Source organism: Cyclopterus lumpus, chromosome 22 (assembly GCF_009769545.1).
Source record: "Cyclopterus lumpus isolate fCycLum1 chromosome 22, fCycLum1.pri, whole genome shotgun sequence".
NCBI lineage: Eukaryota > Metazoa > Chordata > Actinopteri > Perciformes > Cyclopteridae > Cyclopterus > Cyclopterus lumpus.
This window is the reverse complement of record NC_046987.1, coordinates 5,435,364-5,453,282: the sequence shown is the minus strand read 5'-3', so window position 1 is coordinate 5,453,282 and position 17,919 is coordinate 5,435,364. Positions and strand designations below refer to the sequence as shown.

At 45.9% G+C, this 17,919-nt stretch overlaps 3 protein-coding genes across 3 annotated transcripts; 2 read left to right on the top strand and 1 right to left on the bottom strand.

Moving 5' to 3' along the window:
* The first annotated feature begins 761 nt into the window (after window positions 1–761).
* On the top strand, window positions 762–2,740 carry tmem151bb (transmembrane protein 151Bb). Its single transcript, XM_034525345.1, has 2 exons — window positions 762–839; window positions 1,331–2,740. Exons 1-2 carry the CDS (start codon window positions 762–764, stop codon window positions 2,738–2,740), a joined length of 1,488 nt encoding a protein of 495 aa, XP_034381236.1.
* Window positions 2,741–5,691: 2,951 nt separating this feature from the next.
* mtres1 (mitochondrial transcription rescue factor 1) lies at window positions 5,692–8,012 on the top strand. The gene is made up of 4 exons (XM_034563619.1): window positions 5,692–5,758; window positions 6,656–7,115; window positions 7,415–7,487; window positions 7,582–8,012. Exons 1-4 carry the CDS (start codon window positions 5,740–5,742, stop codon window positions 7,762–7,764), a joined length of 735 nt encoding a protein of 244 aa, XP_034419510.1. The 5' UTR covers window positions 5,692–5,739; the 3' UTR covers window positions 7,765–8,012.
* A 289-nt stretch (window positions 8,013–8,301) lies between these two features.
* bend3 (BEN domain containing 3) lies at window positions 8,302–12,971 on the bottom strand. Its single transcript, XM_034562963.1, has 4 exons — window positions 12,546–12,971; window positions 11,619–11,673; window positions 11,217–11,395; window positions 8,302–11,052 (listed from the first exon to the last, which is right to left on the bottom strand). The coding sequence occupies exons 2-4, from the start codon at window positions 11,668–11,670 to the stop codon at window positions 8,821–8,823; spliced, it is 2,463 nt and encodes an 820-aa protein (XP_034418854.1). The 5' UTR covers window positions 11,671–11,673; window positions 12,546–12,971; the 3' UTR covers window positions 8,302–8,820.
* Between the last annotated feature and the right edge of the window lie 4,948 nt (window positions 12,972–17,919).

Sequence of the window (17,919 nt, the reverse complement as noted above, 5' to 3'; positions counted from 1 at the left end):
CTATCTGAGGCAAATTAGTAATTTGTGATTCTGGGCTATACAAAATAAACAGAATTGAATTGAATTAACGCCTGGAATAAGTACTTCTACACAGGTCAGCCTGGATCTCTGTATAACAGCAGCATTTTTTACAGTTTAAAAGTGTATGTATGTATGTGTGTGTGTGTGGGGGGGGATTATTATGCCTCTGCTTATCTGGCCATATAAGGATCAACTCTTCAACAAGTCTCGATGCTCTGATCTCCATCTTTTCTTTGGGGTGGACCTCCCCTTTAAGCCGCAGATTGGCGCACCGACACCTCCCGCACACCTGCCTGCCTCAGTCAGCACCACGGACAGCGACCCGGCCGGCTCCCTCAACACCGCTCCTGCTCGAGGCGACGCGGCGGGCCCCGAGGGGCAGGGCACGTTTTCTTTTCCTTCTTTTTTATGTGTAACGACTACCAGCTAATACAGCCTCATCTTCCATCATGTTACTGCGGCACTGACAGCTAAACAGCGGAGGGCGGGATGCGGGTTTTAGACGCTTTGTTATTATAATATATATATATTTTTAAAGAGAGATCCCTATTATTTCGGTGCTCCACCGATCAAACATGCCTCGCTCGACTCGGCTCGGGCTGCTTTCTCTCGGGGTGCAGCGGCTCTAAACGGTCACAGCTTCGTCTCGGATGACATCTCCTGCAGAACAAGGTGGTGAAATCGTCCCTCTTCCCACTACACGCCTGTGTCGTTGATTATCGATAGCCGCCCCCGGCACCATGTCGCCTCCAGCATCGGCCGCGACGGCGAGTGAAAGCAGCGCGACCACCGTCTTCGAGGAGGACACCAGGGAGGAGGTATACGGGCTTTCATTCGCCATCATGCGGGCGAACGCCTTTTTGTGTGCGTGTTTGGTTTGTGGTTGTTCGATCTCGGCGCAGGGCTTTGATGGATCCGTGTGCTGCAGGTGAATTCATTGCCAGGGATTCGGGCTCGCCGCCTGATATCCCTGGTTGACAGTTTGACAGTAGATATTTCTGTGATAGTGTATCCTGCGTTGTTAATGAGTGGACACGTGATTGGTCTTGACCTGTCTTTCATCTCCTGTACATCGCACTGTGACAATGGCCTGAAAGAACTTTCTTGTCATGCACCGTCTTTACAAAGGGAATTTCTAATGTCAGGGTGTTACTACTGTATAGTTTCATTGTTCGCTCATTAAATCTTAGCCCAAGTCAGCGATCAATCACATTGCAACAAGCAAAATTAGACCATAGGTGACACTAGGTATGATAACATTATTGTTGATCGCCTCCACTTTTGTTTTGTCTGTGCTTTCACTCAACAGCAAAGACCCCTGAAGCAATCGCTGAGCAAGTCGCTATGCCGGGAGAGTTTTTGGAAATGCCTGCTCCTGTCCGCTCTCATGTACGGTTGCATGGGAGCGATGGTCTGGTGTCATGTCACCAAGGTGACCCGCCTCACCTTCGACAGTGCCTTCAAAGGGAAATCCATGATGTACCATGACAGTCCCTGCTCGGACGGCTACATCTACATCCCACTGGCCCTGCTGGGCATGCTCTACTTGGTCTACCTCGTGGAGTCCTGGCACTGCCACGTGAAGAGTGAGCTGCAGCACAAAGTGGACGTGGAGGGCATCTACGAGCGCATCGAAAGGATGCAGCAGGCCAAACCCTGCATCTGGTGGAAGGCCATCAGCTACCACTATGTTCGCCGAACGCGACAGGTCACGCGCTACCGCAACGGAGACGCTTACACCAGCACCCAGGTTTACCACGAGCGTGTCAACACCCACGTGGCAGAAGCCGAGTATGACTACGGCCACTGTGGCGTCAAAGACGTGTCAAAGCAGCTGCTGGGCTTGGAGAAGTCCGCCCTCACCAAGATGCGGTTCACCAAGTGCTTCAGTTTTGCCAACGTGGAGTCCGAGAATTCCTACCTTACGCAGCGGGCAAGGTTTTTCACTGACAATGAGGGCCTTGATGACTACATGGAGGCCAGGGAGGGCATGCACCTGAAGAACATCGACCTGAAGGAGTACGTCATGGTGATGTCTGACCCGGAGCGCCACCCCTGGTACCTGTCCCACTACGTCTTCTGGTTTGCCTCGTTCCTCACTTTCTCCTGGCCTCTCAGAGTCTTCACCGAGTATCACACCGCCTATGTCCACTACCGCGTTGAGAAGCTCTTCGGGCACGATTACCTCCCTGTGACCCCGTGCGACGATGGTCCGTATTGGCGCCGCATCCCTCGCGTTAACACCATTGACAGCACAGAGCTGGAATGGCACATTCGGTCCAACCAGCAACTGGTGCCCAGTTACTCAGAGGCTGGCCTGATGGATCTGGCCCAGTGCCCCTCCAGCTTCAGCGGGATCCGTCAGAACTGTGAGCGCTGCCACAGAGCCGTCAGCTGCTCCTCGGTGTTCTCCAGGAGCGCCCTCAGCGTCTGCACCGGCGCCAGCTCCCGAATCCCCTTCAGCGGCAGCCGCTTCTCCTTGACGCGGCGCTACGGCTCCCAGCGTAGCTGCTTCTGGCGGAGCGGCAGCTTGGACGACCAGGAGAGCCCAAGCGAAAACACACGCTGTCTGTCAGAACGCCTCAGCACAGGCGATGAGGGACCCCCGGACTACGAGGACGCACTCTGCTACCCGGTGCTCATCGTCCACTGTAGCGAGAACTGCCACAACCACAGGTCTTTCCACAGAAATGCCTCCTGCGTAGAGACTTCCTTATGACTATGCAGACAAAACACAGTGGCATTTGTGTAGCATATAAACACTTAGGACACTGGAGTGTGCAAACAAGTCTTAATGCGAGATACACCGATTCATCCTGTATTGCCATACGATCTGAAACCAATGCCTGAATCCTGAATGTGCAAATCACCAAAGCAATAACGTAAAAGAGTGAGTGGAGAACAAAGCAATGGTGGCATGTGAACTTGGGAGGATACACACTTGTGAAAAAAGGACATCTGCCCAGCTTCCAATGACAAGCAAGCAAACAAAGACTGTTACACATCCTTGCCATAGCTTTCAAGGTCTCACATGCGGCGTACGTTTGTAGTTGAAGCTGCAGTTACCTCACAAGACCTTTTTTCCCCCCGAGGCCACGGACGAAATGGGCAGGTTTAAACACGTCATTCCTTCAGTGAAGTCTCAAGTCACACAAACATATCAGATAATTACAGCAATAACTGTGAAAATAAATACCATCTGGAGTGAAAATGTAAAAAGGAGGAATATCAAATGGCAAACGTCACACAGACACATTGGTCAACATGGAAACATGAACATTTACATTGAAGTGTTGTAAAAAAAAAAAAAAAAAATCATCAATATGCCTCATCTACTGTATTTCTACATTAGTTAGTGACTTTCTGCATTCCCCAGAATGCCTTTTGGCAACTGCAGAATACAGGTATAAGCTTATTTGCAGCTGTGGGTTTAATGTGTTGGTGGACTGTCAAAAAGATAGTAAACACAGAGTGACAGACATTAAGTAGACTCAAACTGGCGTGCCTCTTATTCAGAGCAAACCTGTCTTGTGATTGCATTGCATTCTGGTCTATTGAGGTTACTGTGGGATGGCAATTTTTTTTTACTATGGATTTCTTCCTCTTTTGACTGTTGACTGTTGGTGCTACCTGTCAGCTCCAGAGAGGAACAACCCTTTCTTTTGGGTGTTGATGTTTACAGTTGCTGTTTTTAAAACCTATTGTCCAACGAACCTCCACTGTAGATGCTGGAATTACGTAATTGTGATGACACATTGGCACAGTTTGAATATCTGCGAGAAAACAGTCAGGAATGTATATTTGTTGGTTTTAGGTTGTATTTTTGCTGTAACATTTGACACCTCGTTGGTCTTGACTGACCCAGAAACTAGAAACTGGTTGGAGCACGAATGCCGTCTAGTCGCATGAGCCTTCACCTTAACAAACTAAAACACGTTATGAACAATTCATCACCCATGATAAATTAAGAAGATACATTTTATCTTACATTTGTTCTACCTACTGCCACAACCAGACCCCCAAACACATATAAGTGTTATGACATTAATCTTGTGGACACGTTTACATTGAATCTACAATACAGTTGAACAGGTGGATGTCACCTCTTTGGAAACCCTTTTCTCACACTGTGATGAATGTCATTAAAATGAGAAGCTAAATAAAAAAATAATGACTTAGTATCTCGAAATATGGACATATCGCAAAAATATTGACGTATCTAAAATATGGAATTCGTATTTCAAAATAAGGACTTAACTCAAAATATTACAAAACTTTCTTTATATTTTCATTATTTTGTGATACTAAGTGATTCATTTGAGATACTAATTTATTATTCTGAGATAGTAAGTCATTATTTTGGGATACTAAATCACTACTCTGAGATTCTGATTTTAGGACTTTCAGGATGTTTTATTTTTCACAGTGGCAGAAATGGGCATCAGTCACATTATGATCTTTCAAAACAACACAGGGCGGATTTAACTGCCTAAAAATGAAACCATCAAATCCATGCTCACATTTGCATGATTTCCTTCTGCTAAGACAATTTGTTAATATTCATAAAACATATCTGAATGTAAACCACCAGCATATATGATACACTATAGTGTATGTCCATTAGGTGTCTATATGACACAGACTAATGTTACACTTTTATCTTTCAAATGGTGATTTCATTGTGCAGTGCATGTTGAGCTAGATAGAGTTAGTGAAAGAGCACACCAACACGTCACCGTGTTTCCGAAAGACATTTGATTTATCTGGGCTCCCTGACTCTTTGGATTAGAGCTCGCAGGCAGATATGCGCTTATGTTTACACATCAAATCAGATTAATGATACATAAAAAAAATAAAATCAGAAACACATTGTATGCATCCTAGATAATTACATCTTGTTCTTATATTATTTTCAATAATGTGGTGACACCAGTATTATGCACTTGAAGTGACACTAGACATTATGAATTGTAGTGAAGCTGAATGTTGAGGTAAATTCCCTTAAAATATTAAAGTATTCAAGCTGATATATTTACAAATGCATAACTGCTCAGACGTAAAATGATACACGACCACTTACGGTTTCTTGTAAAATGTTAAGAATGTTCTTGTCATTATAATCAAATGGGCTGTATAACTTGATTACCTTTTGAAATATGTATTCAATTTGATCTTATGCTGGAAAAATAAAAGTTGCAATAAATGTTTTGGTGGGGCGAATCAATGTATATTTAAAATATTGTTGCTAGCTTGGATCCTCAAACATGTTTTCACAGTAGATATTGAGACATGCTACAGTAGGAAAACAACAAATGATAAAACGAATGAATGCTGAGTTCCGTTCTTCAGTTTCAGGGTTATGGGATTGCACATGATGGCTCACTGTCACACTGCCATGACTTACTGGGACACCAAAATACAACTTAGCCATTGTGTAAATGTTATTAATAACACCCATGCTTTAACTATCATGACATGTCAAAATGTGTGCTGTGGACAAGGCCTATAAAAGCATGAATGTGTATGTAATGCAACTAAAAGGATGCACGCTGCCGTTACACACCACACAAGAAGAAGAAGCACATTTAAGGAAAATCCCTATTGTGGTTTGGTGCTCCGTAATGCTGTACCACCCCAGTGCGATAGGTGGCAGCACCGCTACACGGCTGGTAAACAAGTAACCCAGTCAGAAGTGCCGACGAACTGCTGTAACGAGCAATGAAAGGTTATTCTTTAGGTGAGTGGACTACCACGTTAGTTATTGAGTGTTCGCAACTTCATATTTAGCATGTGGCAGCAAAGTAATAACAGGCAATGCCGTGTATTGGCTAGCAAGCCCGTGGAGAGTTGCAAGTGCCCTGTAGTAATGAGTCCACCAGCCTAATGTAGGAAAGTAAGGTTTAAGCTAGCTAGCCCAGTCTGCCTCCCCTCGGCTTCAACTAAAGCCTGAACATGTCACGCGCAATCTAACAGTTCACAGACGGCGACTTCTGTGGAAGCACACAATACAATATGACTGAACTGTGACATGACTCCCTTCTATCAATGTTTGTTGTCGGCTCGTGTCGAGTAACGTTTTAGGAAAAACATAAAAAACGCCACTTCCGAGAAAATCAACAAACTCAATTTAAAATACGTAGTAGAGCTCAAATCGTGTGTCCTGCGTTCCTTTTCTTTTATATACTTAACAACAGTGTTACATTTAACATCTATTATCACATGAGTGTGGGCACACCAGGGTTAGAAATAAAATAAAGCTTTTATTTTGAAGGTACATTTACTTACCTTACAAAAGGTACTTTAGCAATCAAACAAGAAACGACGCATCTAATAAAATAACTATTGTTACTATGAATAGGGAAATAAGCCATGATGGAATAGTAAATCTAAAATATTGGTCTTGATCAGTTTATTCTTGACCGTCATAACAGCAGTTGACAATTTATTTTAAGAGATGATTTATAGATATATAAATAAGACTCCTGTTGGCAATAGCTCAGTCAGTTATTCTCAAGTCTTAACTCTTGATGAATGCATATTTAAAAAACTCAGTGATGAAGAATGGATATTATTAATATACCTACAATAATTTTTACATACTTACATTTGTCTAATCGTTTACGTTTTCCTTTAGTGACTGGGTGGAGCGCCAACATGCAGAGTTTGGTGGTGCAGGCACTTACCATGAGGCAGCTTGGCCGGTTGAACCCCCGCCATCTGCTGGCTGCTGGATATGGACTGAGGCAGACTGAATGGTGTCCCAGGACCATCCACACGCGCCAGCTGTGGGGATGCTCTGCTCTGCCCGGGCTCGGCTGTCACCGACCCGCTTTACTATGCAGAGACGCCGCCAGGGGCTGGTCAGTCCACCATCCAAGGTTTAAAAGCAACAAGAAGAATGGCGCCGCGAGGACAGCGCAGGAGGACGAAGAGGATGAGGACGATGAGGATAAAAAAGACCCTGAGGAGAGCGATTATGAAGACGAAGTGGGTGAGAACCCAAATCTACCAAAGGACTATAAAGACATGGAGAAATATGTGCCGTCCTTTCGGTACGATGTCATCATGAAAGCTGGCCTGGACATGTCACGCAAGTGAGTCGCTTCCTGTCGGATGCCTTCACAGCTTTGAATGCCTTATGTTTTTCTTTATAGCCGGCGTATTGTAAATAAACAAGTGCTCGACGGGTGAATTCCCTTCAGTTTGCCCAAACAAAAAAAGATATCGGGCAGTAATAATACTACATTGGTTCCCCATGGTGTGCTACCTGTAGTGTTTTAGTCTCCTGCAGGAATAACTGATGGAATTTTGGTGACATTTGAATCATGGACATGTTAAAACGTAACTTGTACACAAAAGGGCCTTTAACCCATTTTCTTTTGTCCTAAAACAGTAAAATTGAGGACGCCTTCTACAAAAACAAGCTCAGGCTAAACGGACAGAAACTCATCAAGAAAAGTAAAACGGTGAGTTGTGTTCTATTGCAAGTTACACATCTCACATATCCACGTGTGCCTTGTAACTCTGTTCTCATTTACTTCTACTCCGTTCTGTATTCAGGTGAAAGTCGGGGCCACCTTGGACCTGGTGCTGTCGGAGAACCGGGAGACAAACACGGTCACTCTGATGAGGGTCATCCTCCAGAAGGTTTTGGGCGAATCCAACGACGCAGAAAAGTACAAGGTCGCCATAAGGCGCTGGAAAAGTGTAGAGCTTTCCACAGATGAGGCCATTAAGCCATGAACTTGAAACAGGACGGTGTCGACTGGGACGCCATTTGCCAGTGAAGGTGACCTCGGCCAGGAGAAATGAATGCGACCAAATGAGTGACGTCGGAATGGTCTACAAAAAGTGTGCTCTCTAATGGATTGTAAAGGTTAACAGTTCTCAGTGGTTGTAGACATTAAACAGCTGGTTGGGAGAAAGATTGAATGTTTACCTTTCCCCACTATACTGTGTGACTCCTCCAATAAAGGTGCACTTTGACATTTTGAGATCGTTGTCCTAATGAGTCGGCTGGTGGAGAGCGCATGACATGTTCTTGTAAGTTCATCACTTTGTGGTACGTACGGCTACTCTTTCCATATCGTTATCAAGGCGAAAACATAAAAATGGTAAGCGTGAATAGAAACACTATTCATGTTGCGCAGTACAGAGCTTGTTGGGGAGGTTTCACCTCTGAATCCTCTGGGTGTCCAACTGCAGTCAGTATCCAACATATCCAGCTTATAGACCAACAGGAATGCTTTGATGCCATTACGTAAAACAGTCCAACCATATGTCGTATTCATAGCTGTGATTTTATTAGAAATCGGTTACCATGATCCATTGTCATGTTAAATTGTCTTTATAATATAAACTTCTATAAGAAGGCTTAACATAAGCACATTGTTATTAAAACAGTGGTGGCACAATGCTACATCAGTAACGGCAAAGGAAACATATCACATCATTGTGATCCATTTCTATCCATAGGGCAAATATGTGGCCTACGCTATAAGCTACTATATCGTTATCGCTTTTAAGGCTACAACATTTATCGACAAAGTTTGTTAGATGAGCTATGACCCTTTGGGCTCATAAATAGAAGCAGTTTTATCCAACAATAAGACTACAACATATACTGCTGTAAAGGTAAAAGATGACTAAGAAGGGTACTGAAGAAACTCATAACAGCTTGGCTTCATCCTACATAGGACAGTTTGGAAAAGGTTCCACAACGGGGTTTCAGCTTATATACTGTGCAATTATTATTATTTTTCTTTCAACCAAGTGTTGCCTAACTGAATACTACGGTAACTACGACACAGTGCTTGACCTCTTGGCCTTTTTGAGGATGTCGCACTTCTTGCGATTAGGCCGCCGGCAGCGTTCGTCGATGCTCGGCACGCATTCGTAGTGCCACACCTCCTCCATCTTATCCACAGGATACACCGCTTCCACGTAGTGGCGGATCAATCGGAGGCGGACGGGGTCGAGCTGCTTCTTGTTGCAGGCCCCCGAGTGGTTGTACTGCAGCCGCAGGTTCTCCTGAGTGAAAAGCTCCGGGAAGAGGCGCACCAGCAAGCGGGCAGCAAAGTTCCCAACGGAGAGACTCTGCTGGACGATTTCCCGGACCTCCGCGTCTGAGAGCAGGTAGAGGGAAGGTACAGGGAAGTCCGGCATGGATATGGTCAGCTCCTCCAGGGGGATTTTACAGAAGTCTTTGTTACTTTTCTCAGGAGGTAGAGGGGGAGCATCCGTATCCTCCCTCATGCTGTCTGGGTTGAGCTGGTTCAGGTGGCAAAGAAAGTCCTGCTCTGACTCGTGACCGTACACTTTGCGCTGCTGCAGATAGGATCTCCTCTGCTCCGTGTCGCGCCTCCTGCACCTCTCGTCCAGCTTGCCCACAAATTCCAACATCCACACTCGGTCGTTCTTGGCCCGAGAATAGACCAACTGCACGTAGTGGCGGATGAGGTTCACGCGAACGGGGTCGAGCTGCTTTTTGCCGAGAGAGCCGCTGCAGTTGTACTGCTTCCGCGTGTTCTCGTGGGTGAAGAGCTCAGGGAACATGAGCACCAGCAGCCGAGAGGCAAAGTTCCCGATGGACAGGCTACATTCATAGTTGTTCTTCAGCTGCTCCCTGGGCAAGAGGTACTCCTGGGGAACGGTGAAATCGGGAAGAGGAACCTCGAGATTGTCAAAATCCACGGGCGTGAGCAGCGACTTTTTGGCCTTGCGACCGGGCCTTTCGTAATCGGCCTCCTCCGGTACCTTAATAATAGAAACATCCTCAGGAAGGCTGGCCAGGTCATAGCCCTCGTCGTTGATGTTGTCGGGGTCACTCCCATTGCCATTGCTGTGAGGACCCTCCAGAGCATCCTCCATGTGCTGAATACACACCTGAAGCCAGCTGTCCTCGGGCACATCAGGAAAATTCGCTTCCATATACTTCCTTATTATCTCCATCTTGTCCGAGTCCAGAATGAGCTGCCCCGCACTGCTGAAGCGACCAGAGCCTTCTGGCATTTTCCCCTCTTCAAAAACCTCTGGGAAGAGACGGTGCATGAGAAAGACGACAAAGTCCTCGGGCGAGGAGAACTCGTCCAGCTCCTCTGTGGCTTGCGCATTGAACGCAAGGTCAGTCGCAGCCCCGCTGCTTTGCTGGTTATCCAACGGGATGTGCTCCTCCTGGCCCTGCTCGTTGATGAAGCGGTAGGTTTGAGGATGCTCCGCCTTTATCGCGGCGCCTGCGATTGTCTGCTTCCTGAGCAGCCGAGCGCTCTCCATGTCCCTCTGTGCCCAGAAGCGGTTGAACAAGTCATTGATCTGGAGGAGGCATTCTTCCTGCCAGACGCTGTTGTTCTTGACCGAAGGGTAGCACACCTCCACGTAGTTACGGATCAGCTGCAGATGGAGGGACTCCAGCGTTCTCTTGCTCGCCATGCATTCATGTGAGCACTCCCTGGCCTTGAACAGCTCTGGGAAGAGATGCACCAGCAGCCGGCACCCAAGCTCCCCAGCGCTGGAGGTCTGCTCCATCAGCTGATTCAGTTGGTCACTTGTCAGCAGATACTCGGGGGGAGGCTGGAACTCCGTCACCATCTCGGCGGGCTTGATCTGCTTCTTTATTCGCATGACTTCAAGGGTTAACAAATCTACTTTGCTATGCAGCTGTGTCATGCTTGAATTGAGGGTGTTGAGGATGAGAAACATTTTCTCAATCAGCGGATAAAGGCTTGTGTCCGTTGACGAAGCTTGGCCTAAGGCGTCAATGGCGGGGGGGGTCTCCAACGGGCCATTTCCCTCTGAACTCTGGAGCTTGGACGAGAGGTTGCCGGCGAAGTTGAGCTGATTAGCGGCCCCGTGACTGGCCTGCTGCTCAAGACTCGGCGTGTTCCTCCTCTCCGAGATCCTGTGGGAGATGCTGAAGAGAGGCTTCCTGTAGGAGACTCTGGGTTTCTGCTGGACGTAATTCCTCCTCTCCCCAGTTGTGGCGAGGCAAAGAGGCTCGTGCCTGCCGCTCTCATCCATCAAGTGCCGCCTCATCTGGACAGAGTAAATAACATTCAGAATACACACACACACACACACACACACACACACACACACACACACACACACTCACACGCACACACACGTAGGAGACACCTTGATCTGTACAACAAGTAGGATATGCGCTCCGTGTTTGTACACTCTGGAGGTCAGCTCACCTCGCCAGAGAGTCTGGCTCTCTTGCTGCTAGTGGACTGGTTTGTGTAAGAGCCCGTCCCTGCAGATGGCCGTTTACCAGCCTCGGGGGCTCCAGGAGGCCCTCCTCCGAGTCCTTCAGTTGACTCGCAAATAGCAAAGTCCTCCGATTCCTCCTTAACGTCCTGGACATGATTATGTTCTGCAAATAGAGAGATTCACGTTTTTCTTAAAAACTACTGGTTGTCTGGTTCTCATGTATATACACACAAGGAAGTTGAACTGTGTACATTATCTGATAATACTGGTGTCGGAATTTGTTTTTTTATGACATACAGTGATTATTGGAAGAAATGGGTCTAGCTTTGGCATACTGCAACATATGGGTGTTTTATTTTGACAGAGATAGGTGATGCGGTAGTTACCGTTGTCAAGCATCGCTTCTTCTGAAACTTCTCCATACTCAGAGGAATTCATAGCCTAGAAGCGTGAATCACAAACATATGGAGTCACACACAAAGACTGATATACATCACGAGCAGGGCAACACGTTACAGTAGAGCTGGAACAATCAGTACATTTATTGATTAGTCCTTTGACCGAAAACAAACCAACAACAAGTTTGATCTTCAATTTATTCCTTAAGTATCTTTAAGCAGAAAGGTATTATCAGCCCTCTGTCTTTGTTGCTTTTATAACCTTCAGGATGTGGACTGTTGATCTGACGGCATAATGCAGATCTTATGATGGGAGTTGTTTTCTGCCTCCATTTGCTTCCATTTAATTGACCAAATGCCTCACTGAGAAAAAGACATTTCCAAAACCGGACCACCAACTAAGGAGACGTTGGGCTTTCCACCAAAGGTCCAAACTGCCCATTGCAGTCCTCTTATAGGCACGTGGGAGACCAGCTGCAACCCAACACTTAGCTGGTGTGCTGCGGAGCACGCGAGCACCGACGGTGCCGACGCAACTTGTCTTTTCCCAGAGAATGGACTAAATGGACTAAGCTCGGCGCATTATTGCGGGAGACTGTGCGGATGTGCACAGCGGCACACAGAGTTGCCTCCTCGCTCTCCTCCAGCTACTTCCTCATTCTTCCGCCCCATGAACCCTTGAACCAAAACACGAGACATTACGAGCTGTGGGAACGCGAGTCCATCACAAACTCGTCCTTTGAACGACAGCGCCGGGTCGTCGGGGACGTCGACGCGCGGCGTTGATGTGGTAGCGCAACATTTTGTATGTGAATTTTAATGACGCGGCAATGTTTGCGTGGACGAGTCTTCCCCCCCCCCTCTCTCTCTCGTTAAATTAACAGTAAAGGCGCGTGACCGGCGGTTTGAGCTCACCTTCACGAGTCCATGCAATCCTTTCGGACGGGTAACGACGTGTCGGACATGTCTGCGGACTATCACGCTGCTGTATCTGCAGCTAACTGTTGTTCTTGTTGTTGATACATTATTTTCCTTTTTTTTTTTTCTTTTTTTTTTTCCTCGCTCAGCTTCTGTGCTTTCTCGCGTGACGTGACCGGGGCGCGCGCCTGCTGTGTCACTTCCGCACAGCTGTGCAGAAAAAAAAGGAGGAAAAAAATAAAGTTATTAATCTGTCTCCATGAAATAACGTTGACGGTAAACTCGTTTTATTGTGTATAGTTATAGTTCCGCGTTTTAAAAAAAATTGTTTGACAGCTCGTGACGCTGAGGCTCACACGAGGACTCATAACTCGTGCTGACACGTTTTAGCGTCGCGTTTTAGCTTGTTTGTTGTTGCATTATACAGTAAATTAAACCGCCCACATTATACAACAAGCTAGAATCAGCTGCTTGGCCAACTGAACCAATACACTGTTCAAATAATAGTGAGCCTGTAAAAATTATCGTATATAGCCTTTTGTATATCCATAATACATAGCGGAATAACTCATTTTACCTAAATGTTTGTACTTCATGTAAATAGTGGAGCGCAATGACTCAGTCATAAAAGTTGTTTCGTAAAGCAAAAACAGAAGTGGGTAGGAGTGATACCTCTTGGTGCATTCATTATCTCTGTACACCATGAACTACAACACCCACATTGCATGGGCGAACACCGCCCTCAAGCGGAAAGAGGCCGCAACAGCAGCAGCAGAGTGAGCTCTGATTGCAGCTCGTCATCTCGTGGCCGCATGTAAAACAGGAGGATGGCGACGGTTGAAATGGCACAGACTTTAAGTTACACGTATTAGACAAAGGAGAATAAATCAGGAAGACTATTTTATTGATAACGACTTGGCAGTGACTCTACTTCGACATAATTAAACATGTTCATGCCGGAGAAAGTTTTTTTTCATTCCATCGACAGCTAATGTTTGTGCCCTAAACATTTTACACTGTGCTGTTGACAACTCATTTGAATTTTTATTGTCTCAGGGACAGATTTGTACAGATGTCCCTATCATGCTCCATGCAACTATTTATTAATTGAAGTTAATGATCTGTAAATGCGATGCCAACGACAAATTAATATCCCATTCGGTTGCACTGCATGTTTGTCACGTGATTTGAGACCTTTGTACAGTACAATCTTACTCTTCGTTCTTGACAACAACTTTGCACAAAAAAAAGCGAGAAAAGCGCATGTATAATAAATAATAGTCTGTTATCAATAATCACAGTATCAAAGAGTATGGAGTCAAAACTTAAGCACATAAAATAATGCGTGGCTGTGAAATGTATTAGCTTGGCGCGCTGGTGGCAGCTCGGTAAAAAAGATGATTAAAAGGGCAATCATAATTATGAAGCTGCACCGTATTGTAGCAGACCAGGGGCAAAGGGGGGGGGGGTAACTAGAGCTGGTGAACAGATGACCTCTCTCTCTCTCACACACACGACGACGTGAGGCCGCTGTGGTTCTCATTATCCGACTAATGAGCCGTCTCTATGGCAGTCTGATCTGTCAGCCAATGACGCGCACCCCCCCCCCATCCACCTCCACCTCCTTTGTCTCCCCCCCCCCCCCCCCCGTGCAGGAAAGGGTAGCACGGCTCTCCGGGTCAGCCGCGCGACGGGCTCCCGATGAGGGGGCCGGCGCGCGGCACTTAACACCGGGAAGAGCTCGTTAAAGTGTCATTTTTGGCCAATATGCTCGTCTCCGTCGAGGCGGGCCAACCGGTCGCGCGGGTCCCTTCGCGGGGGGAACGACTCTCATCCGTCACCGCCAGCCATATGATGATATTAGCAGGTGTTTGCTGCGAGGCCATTCAGAGGAAGACAAATGGTGGCGCTGATATCACTCCGCGCTCGGACTTCACACCCTTTTCCCACGCTGGTTTACTCCGCATTTAGGGGTCACATGGGGGGCTGCGCGCGTGGATTATTAGACCTCTACAAACAGATGTGTTTACTCGGAACATTTTAGAATTAATACTTCCTTTTTTATTATCATAGAAGCAATACATCCTAAAATCAACTTTCTGGGCGACGTAGATGACATAATTCCTAATTAATTGCATCTCCCGCTGTAGAGGTCATGCCACATTACATCTTTGGGGGGATTTATTGTTTTACAGCTGTTTTTTTTAATCAGTAAAGATTACATACTTGGTAGAAAATAACTGGTTTCGAGCTGCTGTCAATTTGGCAAATTTGAGCACGGTGAACCTATTTAGAAAAAAACTATACAAATTAAATAAGAAGCATAACAGTGGTGAGGCTATCAGGCAAACTTGGTATCTATACTGAGCCAGTCATGTCATCCATTGTGGATCCAATGAAGATTCCTTCCTGACTTTAAAGTAGGCTTCACCACCAACAAATAAAACATGGGTACTTTTCCCCCATACTTTAGTAAATAATTAATGGCATAACACTATTTGGCAAGAGAGATTTTATCATAAAATTGGCAACAGAGGCATCTTTCGGGGCGGCAGCCAGCTCGTCTCCGACTGTACCGACCTACGGCAGTACAGTCGGAGCAATCTGGAACCTCGGGCCTCAACAACTATGAGTTGAGCTCCTGTTCCCTGCAGATGATGACCTGGTGTTGCCGATGTCACCCACTCAACAAGAACTACAGCAGCACCCGGACTGCTGGAGCTTTGTCAAAAAATCTTCCAAAAGAAGCCTGTGCCTCAGTGGCCTCGGGTCACCTGGCAGTGGAACTAAAAAAAAAAAAAGGAGTGAGGAGAATTTGATGAAACGGAGAAAATTGAATACAGACATAGCAATTATAATTTAGACTAGCATATTTAACAGAGGGGGGGGGGGGATGGGGGAGCATCCCACTACTCACTGATTATTAACATTTAAAAAAAGAGTGACTCTTAATTTCTGGTACCATCTCATCCCAAATGCTCGATCGTCACAGAACCGTACAAGCTGGAGGCTCAGAAGCGGCGTAGCTCGTTTATGGCCCAACACTTTGAGCGATTGCATTCACGCTTCAAAAACCACCGATGTGGCGTTCATCGTCTGGCTGAACAAAACCTTGAAGTGCCATAAACTTGTATTCGCCAACACCTCTAAAGCCAATATAAAATCCCATTGTCTTTTTTTTGTCGAGGAAGCCAGTGAGACGCCAAATTTCGAGTTGGCCAACAAAAATATGTCACAGCTCATATCGTAAAAAAGGAACGACAAGTCCCGGCGGGCGAGGTAAAGACAGAGAGGACCAATGTAATGATATCAGAGTGGAACACCTTCAAGAAACACAATTTAGTAATCCCAAATTTAGAGGCACAAAGGTGTGTTCGTTAGTCTGAAACATGAATAAGAAGCAGGCTTTATTAGAAAACGGTACCGTTTAGATTTTAAAGGCGAAAATTTCAATGGCAAGATTTGTCAGAGCTTTTCAGCCAATGATCTGAAATAATGTAATGCTCTGTTTTTCCACTTTGTAGCATTACTGATAGTGGAAAACTCAACCCTTGTAACTCTGACCCTTTAGTGGAAAAGGAATACTGGAATTGTTCCACATCAAAATGCTGATAGTTACAGAATATCACCAACAAATTATAATATGGCATTAGCTGAGCATAATTTAAAGTGCCAATCCTTAAGATTTCAGTCATGGGTGTTTCTATTTAAGTCTACTTGTTGGTACACAAGCTTCAAATTGTGTGCATATGTACATTTTCTGTGTGTGTATACACAATAAAGAAAACTGGAATACAGCAGATCCATCGCAGTATTCACCAGTGGGCCATCGATCTCAACCCTCAATGCGTTGCCTCCTTCGGCGACACGATATGTATTGAAATGAAAACCTTGGGAGATTTTTCAAAGAACACTGCAGCCTTATGTTAAACTCCCGAGCTGCCGGTCGCTTTGTCTCCAGCATCCACAGCTGTGTTTGCATGTGCGTGCGTGAGCGTGTAATGGAATCCATGCTGACCGACTCTCTCCACTGGACCCTGCTGTAATTACACCGCTCATCGTCTGGGCCGGGGCACACTAGGGCCGCTGTTGCCCACGTCACGTTTTGCATGTAAACTTATAGTCTTGCCAACTCTTGCTTTCACGACACCCAAGACTCTCAAACTGGGAACTGTAAGCAAACACAGAGTCCGGTTTCTGCTGCGCAGCGGACACCCTCTCCTCCCTCTTCATTTGGGCTGCGCAGGAGATATCAAAGAGATTAATGCTGGCACTGGCGATATTGTCAGAGAGGAAGAAGAATTTGAAAAAAAGGCTACAATTTCTGTTCTACATTAAATATTTAGCTTGAAGAACTGTGCTTTCCATCTTGAAGTTGAAAAAACACACACAAAAACAACCCGTCCCATCAAATCTGCTTCTGCAGCGCCTGGTTGATTTCTACCGGGAGTGTCGGCGCAACAGTTTTATTGCTTAGGCCAGACCTCACCCCTTTTAAAAAAAAAACTAGTTCTGTTTTGTAACTATATTTGTCATTCTGGCAGCGTCCCAGCCTCCTTCCTTGTTTGGTCCTCTTAACTTTCCATGTAACTTTCCTCATGTCTCCTCACGGCGAGGATACATATTTCATGAAGAGCCGCAGGCCTTCCCTGGCACGCGCTGCACCTCGCTTGTACCCAGGAAGCGGAAAACCAAAAACAGGAGAGGAAGTGGACAGATGACCCAGCAACAGTGAGTCACACTAAGTGAGGTATCGGATCAAATCATTATCACTTACATTTAAACAAGGGTCTTGAAAAATAGCAATACTATCAATATTTCTTTTTCACATTAGCTAGCATTTTTTAAAAGCTACGAATCATTGTTTTACAGAATTGTTTAGCTTTCCGTGCCGCAGCTTGAATGTAAAGTTATTAAAGTTGTATTTGGGGAAAACCATCAAATGACCAAGATCTACGAGCCTTGGTCCAGTTGGAACGCTAACGCCGGCATGCTAACGTGCTCAAACGCACATGCTAAGGTTAATTTGCTGTAATGTTTCACCGCGCTCACCAACGGAGTTTAGCATCTGCCAATTAGCACTAAACGTAAAGCACAGCTGCACCAACGTGGGTCGGGTTCATCCTCTGGGGACTGTGGACATTGCATGACAATTAATCCATGTGATGCTGTTGAAGGGTTTCATTCTGGTGTAGACCCTACAGCCACATCGCTAGCATGTCTAAAAAAAAAAAACACATGTGTATCACCAGGAGGAGTTGCAACTGCAACCGATTGCGACGTTAACGAAGGAACAAACACCCCAAACTGAAAGCTAATTTCACACTTAACCGTTACTTACGCGACGCGCAGCTTCTAGCTAGCTGGCACA